At 44.1% G+C, this 15,099-nt stretch overlaps 1 protein-coding gene across 2 annotated transcripts; it reads right to left on the reverse strand.

Moving 5' to 3' along the window:
• Positions 1–362: 362 nt before the first annotated feature.
• On the reverse strand, positions 363–15,001 carry TRAPPC2 (trafficking protein particle complex subunit 2). 2 transcript variants are annotated; one of them, XM_086462063.1, is made up of 5 exons: positions 14,971–15,001; positions 14,237–14,346; positions 2,731–2,875; positions 1,860–1,945; positions 363–1,169 (listed from the first exon to the last, which is right to left on the reverse strand). In XM_086462063.1, exons 2-5 carry the CDS (start codon positions 14,327–14,329, stop codon positions 1,071–1,073), a joined length of 423 nt encoding a protein of 140 aa, XP_086318189.1. In that variant the 5' UTR covers positions 14,330–14,346; positions 14,971–15,001; the 3' UTR covers positions 363–1,070. The 2 variants fall into 2 exon arrangements, with proteins under 2 accessions (XP_086318189.1, XP_086318263.1); XM_086462137.1 differs by lacking the exon at positions 14,971–15,001 and having other exon boundaries at positions 14,237–14,355.
• Between the last annotated feature and the right edge of the window lie 98 nt (positions 15,002–15,099).

The following is a 15,099-nucleotide window of genomic DNA, read 5'->3' on the forward strand; positions in this document are numbered from 1 at the left end:
GCTGCAGAAGGAAGCAGACTACTTAAAAAGAGTATGAAAGCAACCGAAATATTAGGGATGTGAATGCCCAATGACCCGTTTAAAAATTACTGGTTTGGAATGACGGCAAGTTTCGCAGAAGGGTCCCTAACTACAATTTACAATGGAATAGTAGCCAGACCGGCCAAATAATGCCTTTCTGAAACCTCAGTAGAGTGTCATGGTTCAAAAATCCTACTCTTAAATGCATTTTCAAAAATAAAATTCCAGGACTTGCAGAGATAAGGGAAAGAGGTGGGCTTAAACAGGTACGTTTAGTTTGGTTTTTCCATGTGTGAACTGGAATTGAAGTCAGGGCGGACACAGCTGTTGTGGTGTCCTTCATTCATTTCATGGATGCAACATTGCAGCTAAACATGTGCTGCACTAAACATCTGTTAAATTCGAAATTTTAAGCTTTAAAACTTTAATGTTTTTTCTCAAAACTTCTTGAAATACTGAAGACAGAGCATTGCTGATATATCCTCTTTTTATTGAGTACTTTATAATACACACACTACCCGTTACCATATAAGTACGACCTGATTTAATACCAGAAAGAGTAAGGTTAGTCTGGTTTGTCTGCAGAGTAGAAGTTCTCTAGCGAAGGACTGTTAAGTAGAAAAGCTTCTAACAAAATTAACCACTTAGGCCCAACAGTCAAGAATGCCCTTTTGCTCATATATCACATCACATGACAGAGATGTCTTCTGCGTTTAGATCCCATTTCCTCCCACCCTGTATCAGAGGCCTACATTTTGCATACGCATTGACACCCGCGTGTCTCAGTTTGTACCTATTCCACCCCTGACATTTTTAAACTTAGTTGTCATAGCACATAAAGGGAAACTTCTTAAGACACACGTGTTTTAACCAGAGAAGCTTGGCTGTTCTTATCTGTATCGGCCAAAAAAAAAAAAAAAAAAGCTGCTTCAGCATCCAGTTTGTCAATCTTCAGAAGATGAGTATCACACATGCTGAGAACTAACCAGAAGAACTACAGTGCACATCATCAGGAAAGTACAGAAAAAGCACTCAGGGAATTTATTTATTCAGCTTAAAAGGTGTTTCTTCCCAAGGAACTGCACTTTCCTTTCAAAGGCGCTGGATCGAATAGGAGAATTGAGTTCATAAAATGGATTCATTGCAAACTGGGGAAAGAAGAAAAACTCATCAATAAGCACAACGTCGAGCACTGGAAAAGGTTATTTCAAATGCCAATTACATCATTAGCTTTGACCCTATTTAGTGCCACTGCAGAGCACGGAGCGCCCAAACAGTCACTTGCTTTCCCGGCCCTTGCGTTCTCCCCATACCTGGGCACAGCCATCCCTTAGCACCAGCTCCTCAGAGCAAATCCATCGTGACACTGCTGGAAATCTCTGTTTTGGAAATCGGCGCCATTGGAGCCCCCGCAGGAGCCGGCATGGCCACCCCCTACCAGGGCGAGCGGGCGCCCCATCTCATGGGAGCATCGCCAGGCTGTGAGAGCACGGGCCACTCGTTCCGAGCGCCGAGCACTTCAGCCAGGCTTCTGTAGGCCGGTCCTTTGCTGTCATTATCCCCATTAATGACACACCACTGCCCCAAATCACTGGATTATAAAGAGAATAAATTCTGACAGACCACAGTTTATAATAATTGCTAAAAATCTATTCTGTAATGGAAAATGCAGCCTTTACATCACCCATTATCAACTGTGGCTAATGTGGACAGCGTGGGTGCTGCTCCACTGCCACGTAGGCCCCTATGAGAAAACACGCTAATACAGGCATGCCTGGGCATGTACACAGAACGCACTTAAACCTACTGCAGTGAGAACACAAGAAGCGGGTCCTTACCTTTATATACAAGTCATATACATCATTAAAGAAGTTCTTAATTCCGTCTTCTTGCCTTACATCATGAAGCATTATAAATCTCATATGTAAAGCAATTAAGGAAAATTCAACTTTTACAAAGAAGAGAGACATTTATAACATAACCCGAGATAAGAATTTACACCTAATTCTGTGTACACTTGCAATGTTTAGCTGTACACGAAACAGCAGTCACTATAGGGGGAAGCATAGAAAAGAAAGAACTGGAACAGTGACATTTAGAAAGCATTACCTTTATATTTTAAAAGTCCCCTATTTGAAAATAAAAATAATCCCCTCTCTATTCAAGGTTATTCTGTTTAAAGCTAGACAGTTCTGAGCGTGGGTGATGCTCTCAGCACCTCTGCCGTACACCCCAGAAGTTAAAATGACCTTCAGTGTTACTTCTATTTCTATGTACGACACGTTTAACTACAAACACTTCTAGAACTACCTGTACATAAGATCAAGCCTTGACACCACATTTGCAAGACTGACACCACGCATGTTTATCCCTGCTCCTCCCCTCTAGCACTACCAAAGGGATGGGGACAGAGAATCATCTAAGCTTGCTCAGACACTCTCCCATTATTCCCCTCTCATTCCTCTTTCCGTGAGCTCCACATGTCATTAGGCTATTTCAGCTCCTCCGAAAGGAAAAATCTGTCTTTCCAATCGGTCCCAATTTCAACAACCGCTGCGCCTCCCCACTTACTGCATCCTGAAGCTGGTGACACTCCAGCAATAATAATGGTGAACAGCCAGAGAAATCTGTTCCCAACTCATTTCACCTAACTTGTCCCTTTCTGGCAAAAGACTTTCCTATATAAGGAAAGAGAAGAGGGAAGGATATGTCCAGCTGTGACAAAAGCAGAAACAAACCATTCGTTAAACTTGTCCACAGTCTTCAGGTACATGTTGTTCGAAAGCCACATGTTCTCATCTACGAGGTCAAGAGCAGCATGGGCAATGAACTGGTTGAGATGGCGATGATCGTCCTAATGTATTTCAAGAAGAAAGAGGATTAGTAATTCAGTGAAAGGAGTGAAATATAAACAATAATTTGCTCAAGTTACTAAAAAAAACTAGTGCTCAAGTTATGTTACATATATAAATTTACATATACCCTTTTTTTCTGCCACATACAGGCCACCCTGTAATTAAATGAAACTAGTATATACTGTCACGATACTTGGTTTCAAGGGAGAAAAAAGGTCATAATAAAAAGGTCATCACAAAAACAGTCCCAAGAGCAGCAAAACAAATAAAGCCTCTATTTATAGCTCAGCAATGAATTCAAGCATGAATTCTTTTGTTTACCAATCTCCCACTGCAAAACAACAGAGGCCCTGATAAAAGTATTTCTCTCTGCTTTCCAGTCAGCTGTTTTTGTGACATTTACAGCAAGTTGGCATTTTTGGACCATAACGCCTCTGTCAAATTTGACAGAAATTGAACAACAGGTTACAACATGTAAAAGTTGGGGGACAGATGGGGAAAGCAGATATATGCAAGGGACAGGTATAGTGAGGACATGATCACCTTAAGATTCTGTTTTTTCAGGTTATTTGCCTAAAAACCATAGGATTGTTTTATTGTTTTGGGACTTTTCTTTTTCCTGAGAGCTTAGCACAGAAAAACATCCTGAAACTAGTATTAAATACATGCCTGCAGAGGTAAATTGCACCTCCTCCTCTTATAATAAACACGACCGGCCTTCATAAAAGTGATCACTAACACTACAAGAGCTGGGCAGGCAAAGAGCCATTTACTTTGCCTATGAACTAGAACACCGGAGGATATCTGCCAAGACGAAACACGGGACTAAACCACTGCGGTGGTGCAATTCCCCCCGCCGCTCCTGGGCCGCTCGGTGCAGCTCCCCCTCCCTGGGCCACGTCCCAACCCGGGGAATGTCAGGTGGGGATTGGGAAAGGCAGCGCACCAGAGTGTCACCCCGAAAGCACCTCCCCCACCCCCCCACCCCCCCCCCGAGTACCTGGCTCCTGCTTCCCCTATTGTCAGGGAACAATAATGACAATCAGTCACCCCCTGACAGCCCAGTACATCTGTACCTGGGTCATGGCCCAAGGGGGGCGATACCAGAACTCCAAATCTGGCAAGCTCTGGGCCTGCGCAACTGGCGGGAAGTCCCAGAGTATTTCATCACCCGAGTTGGGCTGGAATGGAAAAGTACCCGACGGAAGCCAATTGCCTCGGACCCCATAAATAGTGACCCCAAGCGAGACCCTCTGAGCTCTCCGGGATCGCAGCGGGCTGTGACCAGCACCGCCCCTGAGCTGGGACGCCTCCCGGGCACAGACTCCTCGAGGTTTGAAGACCGTCTGCTGGCAAAGGCAGGACTGGTGAGGGCGAGAAGTCAGCCTTCTCAAGAGGCTCAACCATCGCCCGCTGCGGAATGCCAGGGCGTTGTGAGTATTGACTCTGAACTGGAGAGGGGGGAAATCCCAACTACAGGCCAGCCTCTCCCACCCACCTCTCTGCCTATCTACCTGTTCGAGTACACACACACAGGCCTTCACCAGCGTGGGTGTCTAGATCTCCTTTCACTGGATCCAAATATTTCTGTCTGTCTGTCTGTGTGTTTATATATATATAAACTCTGATTTAGGACACCTTGTAGTAAGTTAGTGTCAATCTTGTCATTCTCCAATCTGTAATTAAGTCGCTGTTTTAATTCTAACATATTCTACTAAATCACCCTGTTAATCTTTAAATTGGTTAATGATTAAGTGCTGCTAAAATTCAACCTTTTGATCCACTTAGCACCATTAATAAATTTTGAGTTGCTGCTGAATCATAACGGAGTCAAAATATTTCATCCATGACAAATTGGTGTTGTCGGCAGGATCCTAAATCAGGATTCCCAACAAGTGATTTAAAACACTCATCTGCACAAATTGGCATAGTTGGCAGGATGCCCAGTAAAATCACCAAATACAAAAACATGGTATCCAACCAAATCCCACCTTCCCAGAGGATTTGGCTTGTAACAACTGGCATAACTGGGAAGCAGCAGAAAAGCAGTTAACTAATGCTAGAGGTTCAACTCAAGTTGGAAAGGAGAAAGGTGTAATTTGTAAAATGTAGGGAGGGTGCCTAAAAGCTGCCTGTCAGGAAAGAGGAAGACTTACACATAAAACACAAGACTTACAGGATGAGATTAAGGGACGCAAATCTATCAAGCTGTTGTTATCAATTAAAATAGAACAACTGCAAAAACAACTTAAGGAATCTCAATTAAGGGAACAAAACCTGGGAGAACGCATTGAAATGATGCTAATGCAATCTCCAAAATCCCCGAAAATAGTTCAAATTAGACAATTAATTCTGACTCCTGAAGACTGGGATGGTAATATTTGACAAAAGGAGCCCCTGCTGCACTCAAACCTTGTCTCATTGCAAACCAAGATGAAATCCAGAGGAATTTAAATCATAATTAACTAGTAAACTTAACACAGGCCATTAGATAGTGAGGAAGAAGAGTTAGAGCGAGAGGAGGTCCCCAGCTGGGCAGTGTTAACGCATGAAACTACAAATGTGCAAGAAATGGGATGGGACAAAATTCCCAGTGGAACGAAAAACACAAGTCGCGCTGTCAGGCAAATTAAACAATCACATCAGAACAGCTCTCAGGAACCAAAACCCTCTGACCGACAATTAAAGGGCCAGGAATGGAGAAATGAGCTATGGAAACAAGCCGCGATGCAGAGACAGCCTACCGACAGCCTACCAGCATCACTCGGAGTCTACTTCAAGTGTTTCAGAAACACAACACTCTGAATACTCCAACTCCGCTGCCGCCGGCTCCTAGAGGGAGAGAGAGAACCCTTTCTCTCCTCATAGGGATCAATTACAAGACACAAATCCCAAAAACTAATAGTGCCTGGATCGCAAGTGGGCCTGCCTGTCTGGCCGGTAGCAGCTTACCAAAGGCTAAATGAGAACGGCCCTTACATTTTAATTCCAGTTGGTCCTCGACAACAATTAACAAAATTTTTAGTTGATACAGGAGCACAAATTTCAATTAATTACACAACAGGATGCAAATCAGCTGGGCCTACAACCTGGAATGCAAAAAGTTAAAATTACTGGAGTTACAGGAACTCGTGTCACGTGCCAAACCACAAAAGGTAATTTATGGCTCCCTGGCGAAAAGCGTACGACATCTTTTCACTCCACAGTCACAGATCACTACAGAAATATCCCAGCTTTCGACCCTTTGAACGGCCGGACCTGGCGTCTGCCAGACGGCAGTTTGCGGTCTTTCTGTTGGAACGCCAGCCCTAACCCCAGTAAAAATGGATGAACTGCCACTGCACGGGTGCTGCGTGCAGCCCCAGTACTTCCCGAATCAAAGGTCACTAATGTCCCGCAGTATCCAACTTCTGCTGCGACACGGACTGGAATTTCTGTTGTAATTGCAGATGTAGAAAAATGAGAAATTATTTCTAGACCTCATTCCCCATACAATTCACCAGTCTGGCCAGTCTGTAAACTGGCTGGGAGATGGTGGTTAACATTTGATTATTGGCGTTTAAATGCCAATCCAGCCCCATTGATGGCTGCAGTCCCCAGTATGGCAACTTTGACAGCTACATTACAAGCCACCACACATCCTTGGATGGTAGTGCTAGATGTGAAAGATACGTTTTTCATGGTCCCCTTGCAGGACGAGGACAAAAGAAAAATTTGCTTTTACATGGGAGGGTATCCAACATACCTTTAATAGACTCCCACAGGGATATAAACACTCCCCCACAATTGCTCATGCTGCACTCGCTGAACTTCTACTGACCATTTCTCTCCCTGAAGAGGTACAACTATATCAGTATATAGATGGAGGAACTTCCTCTGAAAAGGTGGGAGAAGCGGGAGCAAGTTTTGGCAAACATTGCATGAAGCAGAAATTGAAATTCCACTTGAAAAATGTCAAGGACCAAGCAAAGACATGAAATATCTGGGCACTTGGTGGATTGCCAGAAGCACAGCAATCGCACCGCGCACTCTAAACAAAAGAGAACAATCACAGATGCCCCAACCTAGAAAAGAATTTACAACCACTAATGAGTTCTTTAGGGTACTGGAGAAAACATGCACCTAGATTCTCCACCATTGCCTGTCCACTGTGTTCACTTCTACGAAAGCAAAACCCATGGAGACGGGACTCAGAACATGAAGAGGCAGTCAAAACCCTAACATAAGAACTAAAACCATACCATTCTCTAGGATATGTCCATCCTCACGACCCTATTATAGCAGAATGGGGTTCCGCAGAACATGGTACTTACTGTAATCTATTTCAAACTGGTCCTTGAGGGACCAAAAAGACCTCTGCTGTTTAGCTGGACTGCATTTAAAAAGACAGAACAAAGGTATTCCGAATGGGAAAAGGGTCTTTTTTCTTTAGTCCGTGCAGTTAAACAAGTTGAGAAAACACGCCAAGAACACGCCGTTCAGACTAGAGGTCCATTTAATTTATTAGAATACTAAAAGGGACTGCTCCTCCAGAAGGAATTGCACAAAAACCTACATTCAGGAAATGGTGTGCCTGCCTCGTGGGAGTAGCAGATGAAATGCAGTTGACTGAAGGACCTACAAAAGTTTCTAAATCACAAATGCCTATCAACACTGACCCACTAGCATTACAGCCATTTAAACCTTCACCACTTCTAAATGCAGCCCCCTCACTGAAGACGCACCGACTGAGGGAATTTGGTTTACCGATGCCCCAGCAAAGAGGGTAGAGAATAGACGGTAATACAAAGCTGTCGCATCAGAAATCAAAACTGGTAAACAAGTTAACAAAGAGGGGGAGGGCATCACCCAAGTAGGAGAACTAAGAGTGGTTGTTTTAGCAGCATAGAATAAAGCAAAAATCATGTATGTGGACTCTTACACTGTTTGGGCAGGTAAGACACAGTGGCTTTGTCAATGGGAAGCCCTAAATTGGGAAATAAATAGATCCCAAATCTGGAGAACTGAAGACTGGCAATTACTACTAGGCACAGCCTGGAAAACACCATTCCAAGTAGGATGGGTGAAAGCTTATGCCAATGACAACAAACTGGCCACAAACTGGAACCAAAGGGTAGATGAACTGACAAAAATCAGGAAAATAAGAATTGAAGATTCTTTAAACCCCACATGGTATCGACTAGGAGAATGGTTACATCAAAAATTAGGTCACATGGGCAGTGAGACACTGGAACAGGTTGCCTAAGGAAGCTGTTGACGCTCCATCCCTGGCAGTGTTCAAGACCAGGTTGGATGGAGCCTTGAGCAACCTAGTCTAGTGGAAGGTGTCCCTGCCCATGGCACGGGGGTTGGAACTAGATGATCTTTGAGGTACCTTCCGACCCAAACCATTCTATGATTCTATGATATATTTCACAGCTCAAAGCCGAGGCTGGCTCCTCAGTAGAAAAACATGTGAAACCATCCTTATCGACTGCCCTCAGTGTAAATTAAAGTTACAAAGTGCTAAAGCACCACCGTTGCACATTAGCGAAGGAAAAACTTTATGGTCTACTTGGCAAATTGACTACATTGGTCCTTTAAAATCCTCTGCCAGGTACAAGCATACCTTAACAGCTGTAGATATAATATCTGGACTCCTTACAGCTACCAAATGCTATGGACAAAATACCATCTGAGGCCTCTCCTCATGGGTCTCAATTTCACCTGTTCCTGACTCCATCCAGAGTGATAACGGCTCACAGTTTATTAGCAAAGAAGTACAAGAACGGGCAAAACAAGAAGGAATAAAATGGGTATTTCACACACCTTATTATCCACAATCTAATGGTATAGTCGAACGAGCCAATGTGACTACTGAAAAAATATCTCAGACCACATTCGTGGCAATGGGACAACCATCTTTCTAAAACTTTACAACAACTAAATAATCAATAGGTCCCTATGGAAGTCCAAGTACTCCAGCCTTTTTAACGTCTCCTCTGGGAAAGACCCTAAACAAGAGGCATACCTGATCTTGAATAAAACTAGGACAGCCTGTGATGGTAAAACTACCGCCTGTGGGAACAATACCAGTAATGCTAATTAAACCACAAGCATCCCTAGCATGGGATACTACTGACAACGATGGAACAGAACAGAAATCAGTACCAGATGGATTTATTCTGTATCATAAAAGGGGTAACCAGCTCGGCTCTCTCTACCAAGACCTCTCTTTCTTTCTTTCTCTTTAACAGAAATTATGGATGCCACCAATGACATTGTGGGAACAAGTAACACATCTAACCATCCCACTATTAGCATCGTGAAAGGAGTCCTCATCTTCGACATCGGCATCTTCACAGCATCGTGCCTACTCTTTCTCTCCCTCACTGCTTTGATCTACTGGTATATACATCAATGGCAACGACGACGATGGCTATACACTCCTTCGCCACTCTCTCTTTCCCTGCTTATTGGGGTGAGTATACTCACAACAGCCCGAGCACAAGACCCTTGGGACCATGCACTACGAAGATACACTGGAAGCACTGGGACACCACAAAGCAAGGCAAAGCTAAACCTTTCTACTTTAGTTTTACATGGGAATAAAGTATACTCAAAAGATGAATGGGGTTGGGACAACTCTTTTCAGATGGCTCAACTCCAAGCCATGCCAGAAGAAAAAATACAAATTGGGTGCCGGGTAATTAATGGATCTACTTACCATAGGCCAACGAAAATTAAAGTATTTTATACCGATTTTACCAAACCAAAACACAACAATAATGACTGTTATAAAATAACAGAACCAAATTCAGATTGTTGGTATAATTTCACCTTTACCAAACCTATACTTGCATTTTGTATTTGGGGCTACAAAAACACAGACCTACTATTTGATTTTACAATTGGCACACGCAATATATGAAACTTGTCACAACAGGATGACCATAAATCCATATTCGTATATACTATAATGGATATACACCCAATACTTCTCCTGCCAAATCTCCAAATTTGTAGCGTTATGCAATAACTTTGCCTTCCACGTGCAAAAATTATTTATAAAAGATGAAGACTGGCAAATTCCATCTCTAATAGGCAAGAGTGGAGACACCATTTCAGTAGGATGTCGAATTGCAAACCTCACTGAGTGTGCAACAGCTTTACACATTGCTGTAGAATACGCTGGAAACAAACTCAAACACGATTTTGACCACACCCAGGCTTGTCCCTATGGACACGACTGTTGGTATACCTTTACCATATTCCGCTCAGCACTCATAACGTGTTTTTAGGCCAACCTCCAATTCCATTCCAGCTTGGCTCTCCAGTTCAGAATCAGAATTCAACAGCCATTTTTACCAACTCGGCCTCCTGTTAAACTGTCTCCTCACATCTATAACACAGGCCCTCACACAATTAAAAATACAGGACAGCAGCGTGTTCTTTTTAACCCAAGCTGGCCTCTAAAAAGGGTGGAGCTAGTGCTGCACATTAATGTGTCAGCAATTAAATCAGACTGTTCTGCCTTTTGGGGAGCTGCTCACACTGGCTGGCTAGCCTGGTTACATGGACAAGCTTTAAAACAATCCTGACGTACATGACGGGACACCACCGGGTTATTTGGAACGGGATTAGGAGTACTGAATAGCACAGACACAGAAGTTCTAATGAACTAAGTAAATAACTACTACTACTGACGGCTTAACCGAATTGGAATGCCCACTAAAGTCTTCTTTATCAGCCTTAGGAGCAAGTCAACGGCTCCTATCAGACATTTTACCTCATTGGGAACAAACTGAAGAAAACGATCATCAATTAATTACAGAACCAACCCAAGGTAATACCTCTCTTGCCTTGAGTTGTATCCAAGCACAATTGTGGATACAGTCTATAGCAGCAGCCATTATTAGAGAAGAAGAAGGAGAAGGAGGAACCCTACCCACTGAGCTTCGTAAATTGTTTTGGGGCAGCACCTCAGAATTTGAAAAGGAGTTTCAATCATGGTAGCAACTTCACGTATCACACTTGCTAAAAGCGCTAAGACTGTCGCCTTTGTCCTCACCATATGCAATGCTTTGGGATACAATATATACCCAACTATTGCATTAGGACTAAATCACAATGGAACCAGACTCTACCCCTTACAGCACAGAGTGTGGGCCCATCAAAAGGAAGGAAAGTGGCAAATAATTGATGTAAATGCATGCATTGTGTGAGAACAATAAGGTTTCATTTGTGAAACTAATATTCTGGAAGCTCAAAGCATCTGTTTGGACACGGAAGAAAACATTCGCCACTTTGAAATCCACCCAAACGAGGTTCCTGAAACTGTAGTCATATATGTTGGAAAAGGCTGTATCTGCATGTGAACACTATGTAAACCCTTATTGATAGACGACCTTATTCACAACATAACCATCAGTTCGATCTAGGTGTATGTAATTTATCTACGATTATCGATTGTGATTTTAATCTCGCTGTATCAATAACTACTCACAATTATTTACCTTTCGACTACACACTGTATCACGAGCTATAACCTACACCTATCAGAATGAATTTAACTATAATCAAACAACTCCTCCACCACCCTGATTTAATCAACCTTCTACAACCAGCACAAGAAAATGGACAAAAGACACTTATGACGGTCCAGCATGATGTTGAAGAAAACTGACTGCTAAAAAAAGTCAAAAAGGATGGAGAGCACCAATGGTGGGAAGTCCTGTTTGGATGGCATCCAACAGCAACTGGTACACTGAACCTGATGTTGCGCCCCATCGTGATTTTACTAACTGCTGTTGTACTGTTTAACTTGGTGTTAAACCCAGTTTTATATCTTAAGAGTTTGGAAAATGGCTGAAGAAGTTACACTACTGAAAAAATTTCCCCACATACATGCTTCCCAGTGTGTATATTATCACTTAAACTACATTCAATGGAAGTTTAATTAATTAATAGAGGCTAACCAAATACAAAATTTCCCTCAAATTATAACTGGATTATGGTATTATCGCTTTATAGGCATAGAGGCAAGAGGGAACCACACTGCCACTCTATGGACGAGATAAATTGACTTTAGTCTCAGGGCAGACTGCGGTGGTACAATTCCCCCTGCCGCTCCTGGGCTGCTCGGTGCCAGGTCCCAACCCGGGGAATGTCAGGTGGGGGTTGGGAAAGGCAGCGCACCAGAGTGTCACCCCGAAAGCACCTCCCCCCCCACACACCCCCCCACACCCCCCCGAGTACCTGGTTCCTGCTTCCCCTATTGTCCGGGAACAATAATGACAATCAGTCACCCCCTGACAGCCCAGTACATCTGTACCTGGGTCATGGCCCAAGGGGGGCGATACCAGAACTCCAAATCTGGCAAGCTCTGGGCCTGCGCAACTGGCGGGAAGTCCCAGAGTATTTCATCACCCGAGTTGGGCTGGAATGGAAAAGTACCCGACGGAAGCCAATTGCCTCGGACCCCATAAATAGTGACCCCAAGCGAGACCCTCTGAGCTCTCCGGGATCGCAGCGGGCTGTGACCAGCACCGCCCCTGAGCTGGGACGCCTCCCGGGCACAGACTCCTCGAGGTTTGAAGACCGTCTGCTGGCAAAGGCAGGACTGGTGAGGGCGAGAAGTCAGCCTTCTCGAGAGGCTCAACCATCGCCCGCTGCGGAATGCCAGGGCGTTGTGAGTACTGACTCTGAACTGGAGAGGGGGGAAATCCCAACTACAGGCCAGCCTCTCCCACCCACCTCTCTGCCTATCTACCTGTTCGAGTACACACACAGGCCTTCACCAGCGTGGGTGTCTAGATCTCCTTTCACTGGATCCAAATATTTCTGTCTGTCTGTCTGTGTGTTTATATATATATAAACTCTGATTTAGGACACCTTGTAGTAAGTTAGCATCAATCTTGTCATTCTCCAATCTGTAATTAAGTCGCTGTTTTAATTCTAACATATTCTACTAAATCACCCTGTTAATCTTTAAATTGGTTAATGATTAAGTGCTGCTAAAATTCAACCTTTTGATCCACTTTGCAGCATTAATAAATTTTGAATTACTGCTGAATCATAACAGAGTCAAAATATTTCACCCACAACAAACTAGCAGGATCCTAAATCAGGATTCAAGTGATTTAAAATGTTCATCTGTGACAACCATACTCTAAGCTTCTAATAGACTGGAAACATAAGTAGACTTGCACTGTTTCTCACAATATAGGGATGCTATTAATGCTACATTCACACCTCTGCACTACGTTTTTCCCCCAAATCAACTTTGTCTTAGAGCATTAACAGCTTTGCAAGTTCCATTATACCATACTGAGGAAAAGACTTAAGTATTGAAGTTTAAGGGGCAAAAGCTTGTGCTGAGGTACCACGTAGATTATGCAAACCACTTGTATCAGGCAGCTGTGCATCTGCACTGAATTCACTCTTAAATGGCATGTCTCAGAAACAGAAGCAATAGTTGCCAAACTTATCAATGTCTACTGGTTCTCCTTCAGTGTACGTCAAGTTCAGATTCCCTCTTAGGATAAAATTTAGTATTTCAGCCTCAAAGAAGCTTACCTGAGACAAGTTACTTCCATTAGCAGAATGCAGAAAATGAATTTTTCCACTGACACATCCTCACACTCAATACGTCTAGTCCGACTAGCCTTTTTTATGATCTTTTATGGGACATCAGCTCAAAATATAGATGATGCAACACTGTTCAAATCAGTGACAGCATATACTTTTGGACACACTCACAGACCCACATACTTCTATTCTAAAGTCTATTTTTTCTTTAGACAGAAATGTTATTTTCCCACCAGAAACACTCCTTATGGAGTAGCCTTACATTTCTCACATTTTCAAAATTGTATTTATCAATACAAGTTTTAAGCGTTTCTTACTTAAAAGCGAGTATGACTATTGAAGATGAGTAAAAACCAAGATTTTTTTAAGCATAAAAAATAAAGCATTGAATAGGGCTTTCAAATTTATTTTCCCTACTTTACCTTATTACTGTATACGTATGCCTCAAAATAGAGAATGCCAGTAAGAAGCATTAAATAATGAACAGTTATTATAAAAGCTCTACACACTAAAAGCAATGACTGAAGCATGACTAGCATATTTCTTCACCATACAGCATCAAATATTTAAGGAAACCACGTTTTATGCAGAACTGGTATGATCTGGCAAAGAATTTTTAAGAGACTCCAGAGTCTACTCCCTACGACAAAGTTTCTGTAAGGAAAAAAAGAAAACTAGATAGTAGTAACACTTTGAACAACATGCTGGTCATGCTTCTAAGACACTGTAAAATTATCACAGAAAATGCATCATAATTATATCATAGGAGTATCACAGGGGAAAAAACACACCTTGGACTCTACTTTTCCAGGAGGCAGAAATTCCATTTCAAATATGGGATTATCATGATGACCAACTATCACAAAGTAGAAACTTCCAGACATTCTTCAAGATAGTGCTCCTTACAAGAAAAGACAGACAGGCTTTACTGATGAGTCTACGTACAAACGCTTAATCCACCTGAAAATGCTCCTAAAAATCAGCCAACGTGCTTCCTAATCATGTTTGCCATGGGCAAGAGAAACACTTTCTTAAGTATGCACATTTACACTAAAAAAAGGGGGAAAAAAAAGCCCTTAGAAAGTGAAGCATCACCTGTAGGGGACTCTAGCTGCTACTACTACCTAACCCCCCCCACTCTACAGCTGCCTGACGACCCCCTGACAGCCCCCTCGGGGACCTGGACGGCAGCGGCCCCGCGAAGCACCGCGGCGTACCCGCCTCCTCCGAACAACCTCCTCCCCTGTCTCTCCCCGGCGGCCTTACAAGCGGGCAGCAGACGGCGGGCAGCGCCGTCCCTCGCACACAGCGGGCGTGGGGCAGCCCCACGGCCCTGCCCCATCCCCGGGGACTCCAGTGAACCGCCCACCCCCCCCCCCCGCCGCCGCCGCCGCCGCGCCCCGATACCCGCCCGGGGCTGCCGTCTCCAGGGGCAGTGCCGGACGCCGCGGGGGCTGCCCGCGGAACGGGGAGGGAGGGGAAGGGGGAGGGGGCAGTCCAGGCCCGCCGCGGTCCCGCCGCGTACCCTGCTCACCGCGCTCTCCAACGGCTCCGCGGCCGCCCGGAAGCGCCCGGCCCGGCCCGCCCCAGCATCCGGCGCCTCCGTGACGCCGCAGCGGCCGCCGGGAGCCGCCGCCGATCCGGTCCGCGCTCC

This window comes from Leptosomus discolor, chromosome 1 (assembly GCF_034619465.1).
Source record: "Leptosomus discolor isolate bLepDis1 chromosome 1, bLepDis1.hap2, whole genome shotgun sequence".
Classification (NCBI taxonomy): domain Eukaryota; kingdom Metazoa; phylum Chordata; class Aves; order Leptosomiformes; family Leptosomidae; genus Leptosomus; species Leptosomus discolor.